We start from the raw sequence: 14,343 nt of genomic DNA on the forward strand, positions 1-14,343 counted from the left end.
GTAGCTTGATCACCCATTAGTTTCTGACCTATTTGCCCACAAAAGTGTAAAAACAAGGCATTCTGCTGAATGTCCTATTGATGATCTTGCAAAGAGTGCAGAGAGCTGTCCAGAGCCAGACTTGATTTGTTCAGCTGTACAAACGCTACCACTATGGCTTGAAAACACAGGAGTTGAGTGAGTGTTCAAGTGCAGTCAACCAGGACAACAGGAAACAAGCCCTAAAAGGCATATCAGAATATCACTGTTTCAAGGAAGGGCATGCAGCTCATTTTTCTATTCAGCTTGTATTTAAGTTTGGACTATTCACACTGAACAGCTGAAGGAGGTTTTGGCAATAACTTCCTTTGCTTACTTCGTTTTCAGGAAACAAATTAACACATCTACAGCGATAGCTTATTCAGCCCATTATTTGACATCTCCCTCTCCTTTGCGGTGAATTGGGTATGAGATAACAGAAGTACGGGGCACGTCTACACATGCACAGGTACTGTGCAATAACTTAGATTACTGCACAGCTACCAAAAATTACTGTGAAGTACAGGCACATGTCTACATGGGCACATCTGTGCTGTGTGGTAACTATGGTGATTTATGCTTACTTGGGTGTAAATTTGCTACCTGCATGATGCAGGTAGCAAATTTACGCCTGAGTAGCTACTGCGCAATAAGGCAAATGTAGACGCCTTACTGCCCAGTAACCCTATGCATGTGGACTGACTTGTGACTAACTTTAGTCCCAAGTCAGTCTACACACAGTGTTACTGCACTGTAATGCCTGCACGTATAGAAGACGACAGAAAAACCACAGTAAATGCACATGTAGACACGCCCACAGGCTTAGAGTTTAAGAACAATACCAGGAGTCAAGACACCTTTTTCTTTCTAGCTCGTTCACAGTTCTAGTAGCCTCCATTTTCAGGATGTCCAGTGTATGTCTCAGGGAAGCTATGTTCACAACAGGGTCTTAGATTGGATGCCCACTGCGAGCAGATGCTTATGGAATAGAAGGCCTTAATCTTTCTATGCTTCTTTGTCCTTGGCTATGAAACATACTATGTAGAGATATGCGCTAATAGACCAATGCTTGTGTATAAAGGGGCTGTGTAGGATGCATGCAAACAGCTGGCTTTGTTCAGGTTACAACAACCTATTTGTTTCCTTTATTTCAGATGGAATTAAATGATATAAAAGATATTTATATAAGAAAGAAGGAAATCCCATTTAGCTCCGAACAAAAGTGGATGGCAGTAAAATGTATATTGAAAAATCAGGTATAACCAGTTCTGCTTACTGGTTTTATGTTTCTAATTGCATGTGTGAACAGTCCACTGAATAGAAGTCTCATAGGGATAGGCACAGATAGTCTTTCATACACTGGTAGATGGTGTGTTTTAAAATGTTGTCAGGACAATTGGCCAGAAAATGCCAAAACTGCCAATTGTAATAATATTTTACATAAAAATTCTAAATATCAGAGATTAACAGGATGATTTTCAATAGATTTTATTTTTTTTTTAGGAAACAGTCATCCTTGTGGTCAACCAGCTATAAACTGGTCAATGAACTTTTTCATTAAAATTCAGTGGTAATACTATAGCAACACTTTAAATGAAAATGTAAATCTCCTTTCCCTACCCTCCACCTTTAACTTGAGCATGCACTCACATTATTCCCTAGCTTTAAAAAGAACAGAGCCTTTGCTATCAGATCACCCATGTCTGGGTATATCCCTGTGCAATGTAGAAAATAATCACAGCATAAACATTGCATTCTCTAAGGGCACCTATACATGTGCGGCGAGGCTGCTTCAGCGCACTGTAATTACAGCACATCAGAGCAGACTCGATTAATGAAGTCTGCTGGAGCCTGGGAATTACTGTGCTCCAGCAGACTCCAGCGTCATGTGTATCAGCATCTCCCCACTGAAAAATGGTGGTGAGGGTGCTTTAACTACAGCTTGTTCAATGAGCTTTAGTTAAAGCACCCCTGCCACCATTTTTCAGCATGGGAACCCTGATGCACGAAGCACTCCAGGTGCTTTAATTTAAGTGTCCCCTCCCCAACTCCCAAAGCATGTTTATAAATGCCCTAAAACACCACCCGATCATAAAAAAACAAGTGTGCCTGTATCTAGGAGGCAAATCATTTAACAGGCAATACTTTTTATATGTTAAAAGGAACAGGAAATTTACTTTATGAAGGGAGCCTTTGAAGAAGTGATTCGCTATTGTACCATGTATAACAGTGGGGGCATCTCGGTGCTACTTACACCACAGCAGAAAGCCATCTATGTCCAGGAGGAGAAAAGAATGGGATCTTTAGGCCTGAGAGGTCAGTGGACCATTAAACCAATGTGAACACCTGTTCATTTCTCTAGTGAATCATGGAGCAGCTGCAGATAAAGCAGCACCAAACACATGTCTAGTGAATCCTCCTCCCACCCCCTCCTACCTTGACTGATTTATTTCTTCCTTGCCCTATCTACAATGACTCTGCTTGGCTTTAAGACAGTCCTAACCCCCAACTTCTTCAGATCTTGCATTCAAAATGTGGGCACGAATACTTCAGCCCCTATCAAGGAGAAGAGGTGTTGGGGGTCATCACCATGGCACACATCAGGTATCCTCAGTCACACCAGTAACTGCTGCCTGACGTCTTTTTATACTCGCAGGCTTTGCCAAAGGGCTTGTCCTTGTTTTTCTTCTAATCATTCATCGGTGATTTGAATCAGAGAAATGCAGAGGAACAGAAGGCAAAGGCCTGCATGTTCCTCCTCCATGAATGACTTCATTTGTCTGAGATACCATCTGCCAGTTTCGTTAATGAGACAAACCCTCAATGTTGCAATCACATCTGCAACCAAGCTTCACCTTCAGAGAAGCTTTATCACCAGCCACACACAGCATGTTTGGGCTTTGACTTTGGCACCAGATTTGTCATGTGGGGTTGGTCTGGCTCCATATTTGTAAAGGGAAAGATAGATCTTGCTCCAAGTTTGACTCTTACTTGGCTTCAGCACGTGACTTGCAAAGTGTGGTGGCAGCGCACATGAAGAAGAGCTTGCCCAGTGGCAGGAAGCCATCAATTATTCAGTGGGTCTCGATGGCCTGGCATCATTACCGCTTCTGCCTTCCCATGTATATGGCTCCAGCCCCTTTGTACTAAGCTGAATGCACAGTATAGATTCAGATCTGGAAGCTGATGGGGACTAACTGGATCTTTGCTTTCTGTTTAGTCCTTGCCTTGGCTTCAGGTCCAGAACTTGGCAGACTGACATTTTTAGGCCTGGTTGGAATAATTGACCCTCCAAGAGCTGGAGTGAAGGAAGCAGTCCAGGTCCTGTTTGAGTCAGGGGTATCGGTGAAGATGGTGACAGGAGATGCCTTGGAAACGGCTATGGCCATTGGTAATAAATTAGCTATCTTCCCATTGCCTAACTCCCAGACCCATGTCAAATCTGATGTATTTATTGAGTTGCATAAAGTTCATTTTGTCCATTTGCTGTCCTTTTCATTTGCTGCAGTCTATATTTTAGTCTCAATGTGGAGTACGCGTGTTGCTTGTCTATTGGAACAAATCTAGCTAAATACTGTGATTAAATAGATATTTATATAAGGCATTATAGCTCTATTTCCTGTACTGTAAAATGTGCTGTGGTGGCACTGCCAATGATACTAAAGTTACTTCTTACATGGTGACATAAATGAGAAGTGAATGGCATCATTGGGATTTTGGACTCTTATGTTCTATTCAAATGCAAATATCTCAGCATTCCCACTTACCAGACCTAGGGCTTGCAGTTTGCTATTGGAAATAACTGTGCAATCAGTTGAAAAGAAAGGGCTATAGCCTCAGCTAGCTTCACTTGGAGCAGATTTGCTGAAGTCTAGTGGAGCTTTACTGAGTGTCACCATCTGAAGACATGACCAAAAGGTTTTATACTTAGTTAGGCATGATTATTCTTTCTCTACTGTACATTTGGAGATTAATCCATTGCAGCATATCAAAAGATTTTAGCTGCTTACCTGGCCTTTACCCCAAGAAAAGCATTAGGAGGAGGCTGAACTTGGAAGCATGACGTTTCCGTTCCTTTCTGCACATTATTTGCCTTGCAAAATCAAATTATCCTGGGTGAACATGCACGTTGGTTTTGGGACCCATTCTGAGCATGTTACTCCGCACTCAAGCAAAACCGCCTTTGAGTGAGGAGGGTATGAGCACGCTGTCCTCGACCTGGAGAGGTTTCTTTTGTCTCCAGAGGTGACACAGCTCTTGCTCCTGGTAATCAGCTACACAGTTTGTCCTGAGCCTCTTAAAAGGCTGCTGGTTTTGTTGCCAGTGAGAAAATAAGTAGCCTTCCCTGGTGAGGAAGGATGAATTTTAGGCTGGGTTTTCATTGCAGGACGGAGCATTGGACTCTGCAATGGGAAGCTGAAAGCCATGTCTGGGGAAGAGCTGGAACAACTGGCAGAGTCAGAGCTATCATCCACGGTCAAACAAGTAAGGGTGTTGCAACCAATTGCAGAGATGCTGTATCGTTCTAGTTAATGTAGCTCCGTCTTGATATATTTCTCCGTTCTGTCGTCATCCTCCAGGTTTCCATCTTCTTCAGAACCAGTCCAAAGCACAAACTGAAAATCATAAAGGTACAACTTTCCTCCCAACCCTGTGCTTTCAAAGGGGGACCTAGACTTTCTCTCACCCACGTCAGTAGAGAGTCCCCTTCTGAATGGGATTGGGCTGTTTGAGAGACAGAAGTTAAAACAGAGCCATAATTACGCACATGGCATATTCAAGTATTTCCTGCTCCTCCTGTGGACTCCACAGTGAATTGTGAGTGCTAAGCATTTCTGCAAAACTGGGCTCTGTTGGAACTGAAAATCCTTCTCCTGTGCACTACACAGATCACTCTGCACAGTTTTGAGCTGCTGAAGTTCATTGTCTTATCTGAGGTGTGCAGCTCCCCTCCTCCTATGAAGCACAAATTGCAAATGGCATACTTGCTGCAGGCCTGAGCTTGTTTCTATATAGTTCATAGTTTCATAGTTTTTAAGGACTGGAAGGGACTCATACGAAGGAGACATCCTTCTGGCTAGGCAGTCATTCATTTTTTCCTTTTACCCAGGCTTTGCAAAAGGCTGGTGCCATTGTGGCCATGACAGGGGATGGGGTAAATGATGCGGTGGCCCTCAAATCTGCCGATATTGGGATTGCAATGGGACAAGCAGGCACCGATGTCAGCAAAGAGGCTGCCAACATGATCCTAGTGGACGACGATTTCTCAACTATCATGTAGGTAGAACGTCAGATGCTTTCCTGACAGCAAATGTCATGAGTGTTTATGTGACCTTGTACTGAGACTATTTTAAGAGCTGTGTCATAAGGTGGTGCAGCGTACCTTGCAGTCCATGAAGCAATGTCTTTCTGACCTAGCTACAGTTTCTTTGCCATCCCCAAATACAGTGATAACTTGGGTATTTCAAGTGTTTCAGCGGGGTGGTTCTTGCGAATCCCATCTTTCACCAAGATAGGTTGGTAGCTGTTAGTGGTTTGAGGGTGAAGTGGGGAGCTTGAAGGCACAGCGAAGAAGGTGGGGGATCCTGTTCCTTGCTCCATTTGCATCATCCAGGATACAAACAGGAAGGACGCTTGTGCCTTTCAAAGCACGGTGAGCTCCCAAGAACAGAACCAGCTGGCAGAGTGGCAGAACAATTTAAAATGCCACACGGACACGTCTCATCTACTAGTCTTGACAGAGCCCCTTAGCCAAATGTGAGGAGGAAGGATGGTCTAGTGGTAAAGATGCTAGCCTGAAAACTTGAGGACCCGACTTCCCTGCCCTGCCACTGACATCCCATATAACCCTGAGCCAGTTACTTACTCCCCCTCCGAGACCCATGGAGGACGTGTGCTTACTGCAGTGACCTGTGGCTCCTTGGCGCAATTCCTCTGATACCATTGGCACCAACATCATGCTTGGACGATAGATACAGGATTCATGGCCCCTGTCTCATTAGATGTATCCCAAACTAGCATTTGAATTTCCATGAAATAAAGGGTGGGAGAAGGGCATAATGAAGGAGGTTATAGCATTGACTATAAAGTTTCAAAAGTGTTTGCTAGATAGGAAGTAGCATTAGGATCTGTCAGTCTCTACAGTCTCATATCTCTTCCTTCCAGGAATGCAATAGAGGAGGGAAAGGGAATATTTTACAATATAAAAAATTTTGTCCGCTTCCAGCTCAGCACGTAAGTACATATCTGCTCTAACTCTAGTGCCGAGCAGCTCTTTGGCTAGCTAGGCTCTCTGGAATAATATTCTATTATTCGTACACTATGTCCTTTGCAGGAGCATTTCAGCTTTGAGCTTAATTACTCTGTCAACAGTATTCAATTTACCAAATCCACTCAACGCCATGCAGATCTTATGGATCAATATCATTATGGATGGCCCACCGGCTCAAAGGTAATGAAAGACACGTAGGGGCAAAAGTAGTCTTGCAGTACGTGCATGCAATTCCACTGACTTTAATGGTGGTAAGAAAGTTGACTTTGATCTTAAAATTGTAGAAGCTGTCTTGATTCTCTAAGGAACTGTAAATCTTTTTAGGGATCTATTGACCTTCAATAATTTTTTTCCCCAACTCTGCTTGTTCTCATTCCTGGCTTTATTGCATATATTTTATTGTTTCTTATATAACAAGTTTTAATTATGTTTGAAAGTTTTGATTATGGTTGAGAGTCTTAATTACGTTATATTTAGGACAAATACGAAGTAGAAGTTTAATCAGATTCTTCAGATCACATTTCTGAATGATATTGCAAATGCAAATAACCAGTTTAATAGCTACCTGGCTACAAGTCTATGTACCATTTGGCATCTAATGCAAATGTGTATGCAAAATCCTAAGCATTTGAACCTATTATGCTTGGTGGGCTCAAAGGGTAATGGGTGCTGAACTGGTTTATTGTTCCCAACGCATCTATTGTGACTGTTACCAAGCTCCCTATGCCTAGTCCCAGCCCTTCCCAAACTCTCCAAGAACATCTACCCCAAGACCTGAGCTTCTACTGTATGTCTGTCTTGAGGTTGAATCTCCAAATTCTTCCACTCTTGGACCAGGAATGAGTCTGCTATGCCCCATAAATTACTGGAGCATGGTTACCCGCTTTACTTCCTTCTGGGAATCTGTGTTCAGGGAAACAGAAACCAATAGCTTTCTTGAAACAAAACATTTGTATTTAGCTGTTGGAAAAAAGCCCTAATGCCTAGGGTATCAGTGGTCTTGGAACTGTAAGATTGTACAGGGGTCTGAATCATCTGATAATCTAGCACATCACTGTAGAGACCCAATACATAAATCACATTGTGGGGAATAAAATAATCCCTACACAGCTCCCCTGCATTCATTGCATTCCTGCCACACACAATGGAGGCAAAATGGCATTGCATTAGAGCAAGCATTAATGATCCTAAAGCTCTGTCTGTCCAGCGAGCAATGGATTCAGTCCCCTAGGATTCTGGCTCCATTCCACAGCAGGGGGGGAAAGTGGAGCAAATGAACTGTTTTGTATTAATTACATGTGATTTGTGTTTGAGACAGCTTGGGAGTCGAACCAGTTGATAAAGATGCCATCAAACACCCTCCCCGGAGTATTACAGGCACAATACTCAGCAGGGTGCTCATCCTGAAAATCTTCATGTCTGCTATCATCATCATCAGTGGAACCCTCTTTGTCTTTTGGAAAGAGGTGAGAAATACCTCTAGTCCATCCTGTTTTCACTGGCGCCGAGAACTAATATATATCTATATCCAGGATAGCTAGCTTGCTAGAATTAACATTGAGAACAATTGTCTAGGAAGGAAGGATATTCAGTAAAGAGTACTCGGTCAGGGCTGCATGTCAGAACACCTGGGTTGGACTCTCAAATCAACCACTAATGTGCTTTCTCCACCTCTTAAATACCGATTTTTCCCATCAATAATAGAAAGATAATCATCGTTAATGTAATCACAGGTTCTTAGATATCTAGAGGTCAAAAGCACCCTGTAAGCATTTTGAATTCCTATTATTAAACCAGTACCGCTGAAGGGTTTTAGCTTCTGACTTTATATCATAAAGTTCAACTGTCATGTAATAATATCGACTTTTTTGCCCGCTTTCTCAGCTGCATGCAAAGCCAGGCAAGTAAATATATAGTGAGTTTATACGTTTTTATTATATACATGATTATTAAACCAGCAGAATTAACTCTGCATCAAATTGCCATGAACCACCCCATGCGGCACTTGTTATACCTTTTAAAGCTGGGGATGTGTCACTCTACAAATTAATCCTAATGTCCATGTTCAGTAATAAGATTAAATGAGATTACTGAGAAAATTTAAAAATACAACACATGATCCTTAAATGGATTTAAGATGCTGGGTTCGGAGCACATGCTATCTGTAAAATACTTCAGTAGTCCTTTGCTAATTGGATGGAACTAATTAGCAAATTGTCGTGATCTTTGATCAGAATTCGCCCACTTGGCTAAGAATTTAAGAGACGAAATGATTTGATTGTAAGCACAGTGCTGGCTTGGATTGCAAGCTGATTGTGACTTTTTAAACAGCAGCGGTTACAGACTGCACTCATAGTTTCATATTCATAGACATCAGGGTTGGAAGGGACTTTGGAAGATCATCGAGTCCAGCCCCCGCCCCAAGGGCAGGAAGTCAGCTGGGGTCATAGGATCCCAGCAAGATAAAAATCCAAATGTTCTGTGAGTGCATTTTTGCATGGCTCCAAAGGCTATTTTTAACGAGTCTTCATTTCACATGTTTCCAGAATCCCGAAAGTGGCATAACCCCCCGAACCACAACAATGACGTTCACTTGTTTTGTGTTTTTCGATCTCTTCAATGCCTTGACATGCCGGTCTCAGGTGAGGTGATGGACACCTGGCAACCTATTGGGTCTTTAGTTGGGAGCCGAAATGCATGCTTGACCTTCCTGCTAAGACAAACTATTCAGAAACATGGAGGGGACTCATTTCTTTGACTAATTTGGAGGAGCTCTATTTTGGTCATGCGATCAAAAAAAGGAACCAGCTTTGCTTAATTACGACAACAGCTGTGTGTAACGAATGGACACCAAAGCCGCGCCTGTCCAAACGATGATTAATGTTGCAAAGCAGTGTTGAGTTCACCTGTGGGCAGACACTGGGAAATGTTTACATTTCTTTCTTTTTTTTCCAGACAAAGTTGATATTTGAGGTAGGATTTTTCCGGAATCGTATGTTCTTGTACTCCGTCCTGGGGTCACTTCTAGGGCAAATGGCTGTGGTGTACGTTCCTCCCTTACAAAAGATCTTTCAAACAGAGAGTTTAGGAGCATTAGGTAAGTTCGTAAGACAACAGCGACATTATATATTTAACTGCTTAAGATGACTGTGAGATTTGCTAAAGTGGATTTGACTGCTGAGGGCATGTCAACAAGGGAGTGCTGTCCTGAAGTGCTCCACACAAGATACTGCACAAACTCGAATGAGTGTGGCCAGGTTAGCACACTACTGAGCATGTATTGTAATGATCTCCCCTAAAAGGCAGAGGTTATGGGCACATGTCGGTTCTGGACACAAGGACGCGTCTACACATTCATGGATGCACCTTAGATACTGTGCATTTAGTTTAGTACTTGCTTAATAAAGTACTAAATTAAATGTGCAGTGTTACTGTAAAGTAGTGCCAGTGCACAGTTATTTTGTGTCGCTTACTGTAAATTAGCCTATTAACACTATGCAGTATGCTATTAGCATGGTTTTTAACCGCCACGTTACCGCACAGCGTTATTAGGCTAATGCGCAGTAAGTGTCTCATGTAGATGCGCCCCAGGTGTGTCAGGTGTCATAGTGCAATGCCCCATCCTGGCACATTGAGTTTGTAGAGATGTGCCCTGAGCTACTTAACACAGGTCCAGCCACTATGTGATGGCTCAGAAGAAGGGGAGAAAAAATGAATAAAAATGTAGTCAGCCTGCTGTCATGTATACTGGTGGGGAGGGGGAAATTCTTCCTTATAGGTCAGTTTAACCTGATTTTTTAAATCAAATGCAAATGTTAGTGTTAATTGTATTATGAATCACTTCCTCCTATTATCCAGGCTAAATATGACAGCATGAGTATATAAAGTGTTTCTTTGTGGTTAGTATGTTGACTTCTGTCTTCATTAAAGAAACCAAACTAATGGATAGTTACACCATTACAAAACCCTATTGTTAGACAGTGCTCTTCGTCAGATCAAGTCACAACAATATGAACCATGCTTTTCATCAGTGTGTTGTATCAGTATTGGGAGGCTGCGCGTACATCCATGTAGTGACATGTAGAGGTGTAAGTGCATCCTTGTACTGACATCTTTACAAATTTCTCTAATGGAGTCGGGGCCTTACTTGGGTGCTCTTCCAAGCACAAAATCCATCTGACCCATTGGGTTGCACTCTGTCCCCTGCTCTGTTGACAGATCTGTTGTTTCTCGCCGGATTGGCTTCCTCGGTTTTTATTGTGTCTGAGCTCATCAAGGTGTGCGAAAAACGCTGCTGCAGAACAAAGCAAGTGAGGAGCCACCCTGGGGTGTGATGGACAAGAGACTTCTATGAAGAACGTCCTTTGAACAAAGCTGTGACATTTTGTAATCCAGATGTGTCAGTTTGTGCCTATGCAAATCCCTTTTTGAATACCTCGTCCCTGGATAGGCCTTCCCACACCAGATTACAGTCCTGTCCTCTTCTTCACCAACGGCATTTCAGCTTTCCATAGGAGGCTTCCAAGCTGCCACCGGGCACCCACCATTACGTATATTTTCATAACACATTGATCTGTATTGTTTTATCTGAGACAGTCACTCTGGGTCACACGGCTATACACCCAGACTGAAAAATCAACTATGCATAAACGGAAGCTTATTTATTTAAATCACAAGGACTTTTATTAATAAAATTGCGTTTCCAATGTTTTAAACACGACGTTTCTGAGTCGATCTCAGACTGGCCTTGTTAAAAACAGAGGTTAACGCTTAAATAACAGCCAGTTATTTTCTCTTTGCTTCCATGAAACCTTATCCTATTTCCTACAGTGAATGTTTATGGGGTGTGGAGCCCAGATCAGCTGGCCTTAAGAAAATGCAGTTCATTCAGTTGGGTGTCTAGAGACCTGAAATGGGGGTTGTGCTTGCTTTGCTCTCCACCGCTGAGCAGTCTCCCTAGTCTCCCTCCAAGTGAAAAAATGCTTCTATTCCCAAGACAAAGAAAGTGGTGGTGCAACCATCATCCCAACAGGGCATGATTACATCCTGCTGACTCCCAACTGGGGGGGTTGGTAGTTGGTGTAATAACTTGTTCCCAATGGGGCTCTGAAGTGGGAAAGCACAGGCTCGCTATGGCCTGGCTCGGCTGAGTCACGTCTGCCTCCATCATACACAATCATCATGGATGTCTCTCTTACACACATCACATTTGGTAAGAGATCTAGGGCCCATTGCTCCTGAATGCCAAGGGGAAATTCTTACAAGTGCAGGGCTTTGCTCTGCGGGCAGGTTCCTGAACGAATTGCAGAGGCAACAGAGGATGTCTTTGTAGCATCAGCCGTGGGACCAACCTGGATCGCCGTAATGAACTGACAAGCCAGGGGCACAGCGGTGAGCTGAATCCAGACAGCGTGCATGTAAAGAGCATAATGCCTGTGAAAATGAGCTGGGATAAGCTTTGCCAATGGAGTACTGACTACCTGAAAGTATGTAAGAGATGCTTTTAGGAGAAATGGAGTCCCAGCTACTGACGGAAATCTTGCTCGAACCTTCTTGTGCATAATTTTGCAGAGCTAGCTGCTCAGTCATTTCAAATCCTTTTCCATTCAGCTAACTTCACCATATGGAAATGTTAGGTGCAAAGCTGCAAACTCCCCAGCCCTGTCAATGGCTTAGCCTGGTTTTCACACACTTTCCCACCCCTTAAAGCTTCTTGTGAAGAAAAGCTGCTTGGGGCAGCAGGTGAAATCCATATGGGACTTAGGCACCTCGCTGCCTTTCTTCACTTCCTAAGTCCAATATTTAAAGATTGCACAACTCTGCTCAGCTACAGCCTAACCCTGTGTATCCCTAAAGCCCTTGGGACCCCAAATTTGACAGCCCCATATAGATGCTGCTGAGCTTCTTGAAGCTCCTTTTTTCCTGTATATGATCTGATTTAGGGATAAAAAGTCTATAGCCTGATTCTTCATAAACTGCAGAACTTCACAGGAGTGAAGCGGCTCTGCTGAGGTGCATTAGCTGAGGATCAGGTTCAAAGCCTTGACAAAGCTGCCCAACACTGATCTTTTCCGTGCTGCCACAGAGCAGTTCAGAGGAACATAAATCAGCTCTTCAAATCCTAAGTGTGAAGGTAAAGAACATTTCTGCAATTTACTGAAGTTTTAAAAAAAGCCAGTAACTCCCATAACCATTGTTTGGCAGCATCAACCTCTAACTGTTCATGCAGATCATTAAATATTAACAAGCTCTTTGTGAATCTTGGGTTTTTAAATAAATTATAGCCTGCTTAGAAAGAGAAGTCTGTGGCTCAGGTTAGACAACCCCCCCATGCCCCTGGAAACACACTCAAATGGAGAAGTTGCATGATGCCTTTTTCCAAGAGATGCAGTGACCTATCTTCTCCGTCCCAGTCCATTTTGACAGCACATGAGCCCCTGTTGTGTAGAAGCTACTGGACTACACTAGTAGGAGCACTGCCAGCAGATCAAGGGCTATGATTCTTGTCCTCGATTCTGCACTGGAGAGGCCACATTTGGAGTCAAGTGTCCAGTTTTGGGCTCCCCACTACAGAAAGGATGTGGACAAGTCGGAGAGAGTCCAGCGGAGGGCAACAAAGTTGGTTCGGGAACTGTGGTGCATGACTCCTGAGAAGAGGCTAAGGAAACTGGGCTGATTTAGTCTGGAGAAGATAAGACGGAGGGGATTTAATAGCAGCCTTCAACTCACTGCAGGGGGGCTGCAAAGAGGATGGAGCTGGACTGTTCTCAGTGGGGGCAAACGACACGACAAGGAGTAATGGGCTCAATTTGCAGCAAGGGAAGTTAAGGTGAGATATTAGGAAAAACTTTCTCATTAGGGGTGTAGTAAAGCCCTGGAACAGGTTACCCAGACAGGCGGTGGACTCTGCATCTTTGAAGGTTTTGAAGACCTGGGTAGATAAAGCCTCATTTGGGATGATCCAGTTGGGGCTGGTCCTGCTTGGAGCAGGGGGTTCGACTAGATGAGACCTCCTGAGGTCCCTTTTAGCCCTCATTTTCTATGATTCCATGAAAACTGCACAAGAATCAGGCGATTTCAGGAAGCAAAAGTTTAGGGGGAAAAAAAGTGTGACAGAAAAGTCCATGCATGTATTCATTTATTTTCGACACCATGTTTGCTACATCATCATTGAAAAGGATCGTGTAATCATTCAGAGGAGAAAATAATCATGTAAAAAAGGCTTAATAATTATTCAACAAGGAAGTTTTCAATGTGTTAAGGACTCTGGAGCCCCTCTTGATCACTTAGGACACCTATACACTTGCCGGATGTCTGCTCCGACGCACGCTAATTAGCACGTCAGAGCAGACTCCATTCTGCTGAAGCGTGTTAATTAAAGTGCTCCAGCAGCCTCCACGTCATGTCTATTTAGTGTCCCAACACTTCAAAATGGTGGTGAAGGTGTATGAACTGAAGCCTGTCGAATGAGCTTTAGTTTAAGCACCCCCACTGCCGTTTTGAAGTGCGGGATGCTGAATACACATGACGCAGAAATTAAAGGGCTTTAATTAAAGCAGCTATCAGAGCAGCTTTAATTAATGCACTCTCTCCCCTCCATCCTGGAACATACGTATAGAGACCCATAGGTATAGGTATGAGAATACTGGCTCAGGCCTGAGATATCCTATGTGTCTAATATCTACCATATACACCATAACCATCATTATAGGTAGGATACATGTGTAGCTGATTACCAGGAGCAAGAGCTGGAGGGATCCATTCACATTCCCCTTTCCAGAACCATTACTTTTCACAGTACACATTGAAGGCACAAATGCAGGCCAATTGAAACAGCCTACTTCAGCACCCTATACACAAGCACCATGGTAAAAGGTATATCAGAATATACTTTCAGGATAATCTTAGGCCTAACTGAAGCCTATATGTAATTATCTACATATATACTGTTAGAGGATGTTATTTGCATTAAGTTGTGGCAACAGTGAAAATTCAGGTCCCCTCTCTGACAACAGACAGTGGAATAGGAAGAGTCTTTGAAACCATCTTTTTTA

General features: G+C 43.1%; 1 protein-coding gene across 2 annotated transcripts in view; it reads left to right on the forward strand.

The window, feature by feature from the left end:
- ATP2C2 (ATPase secretory pathway Ca2+ transporting 2) overlaps window positions 1-12,455 on the forward strand; it is a 38,814-nt gene extending 26,359 nt beyond the window's left edge. For both annotated transcript variants that reach the window (XM_019535948.1, XM_019535949.1), the window contains exons 16-27: window positions 1,173-1,274; window positions 2,181-2,334; window positions 3,239-3,409; window positions 4,406-4,503; window positions 4,599-4,649; window positions 5,129-5,295; window positions 6,184-6,252; window positions 6,353-6,469; window positions 7,608-7,755; window positions 8,836-8,931; window positions 9,245-9,386; window positions 10,508-12,455. In XM_019535948.1, coding sequence (XP_019391493.1) covers window positions 1,173-1,274; window positions 2,181-2,334; window positions 3,239-3,409; window positions 4,406-4,503; window positions 4,599-4,649; window positions 5,129-5,295; window positions 6,184-6,252; window positions 6,353-6,469; window positions 7,608-7,755; window positions 8,836-8,931; window positions 9,245-9,386; window positions 10,508-10,623 — 1,431 coding nt within the window. In that variant the 3' untranslated portion in view covers window positions 10,624-12,455. The remainder of the gene's footprint in view (window positions 1-1,172; window positions 1,275-2,180; window positions 2,335-3,238; window positions 3,410-4,405; window positions 4,504-4,598; window positions 4,650-5,128; window positions 5,296-6,183; window positions 6,253-6,352; window positions 6,470-7,607; window positions 7,756-8,835; window positions 8,932-9,244; window positions 9,387-10,507) is intronic.
- The last annotated feature ends 1,888 nt before the right edge of the window (window positions 12,456-14,343 follow it).

The sequence above is a fragment of the Crocodylus porosus genome, unplaced genomic scaffold (assembly GCF_001723895.1).
Source record: "Crocodylus porosus isolate Cpor-Errol unplaced genomic scaffold, CroPor_comp1, whole genome shotgun sequence".
Classification (NCBI taxonomy): domain Eukaryota; kingdom Metazoa; phylum Chordata; order Crocodylia; family Crocodylidae; genus Crocodylus; species Crocodylus porosus.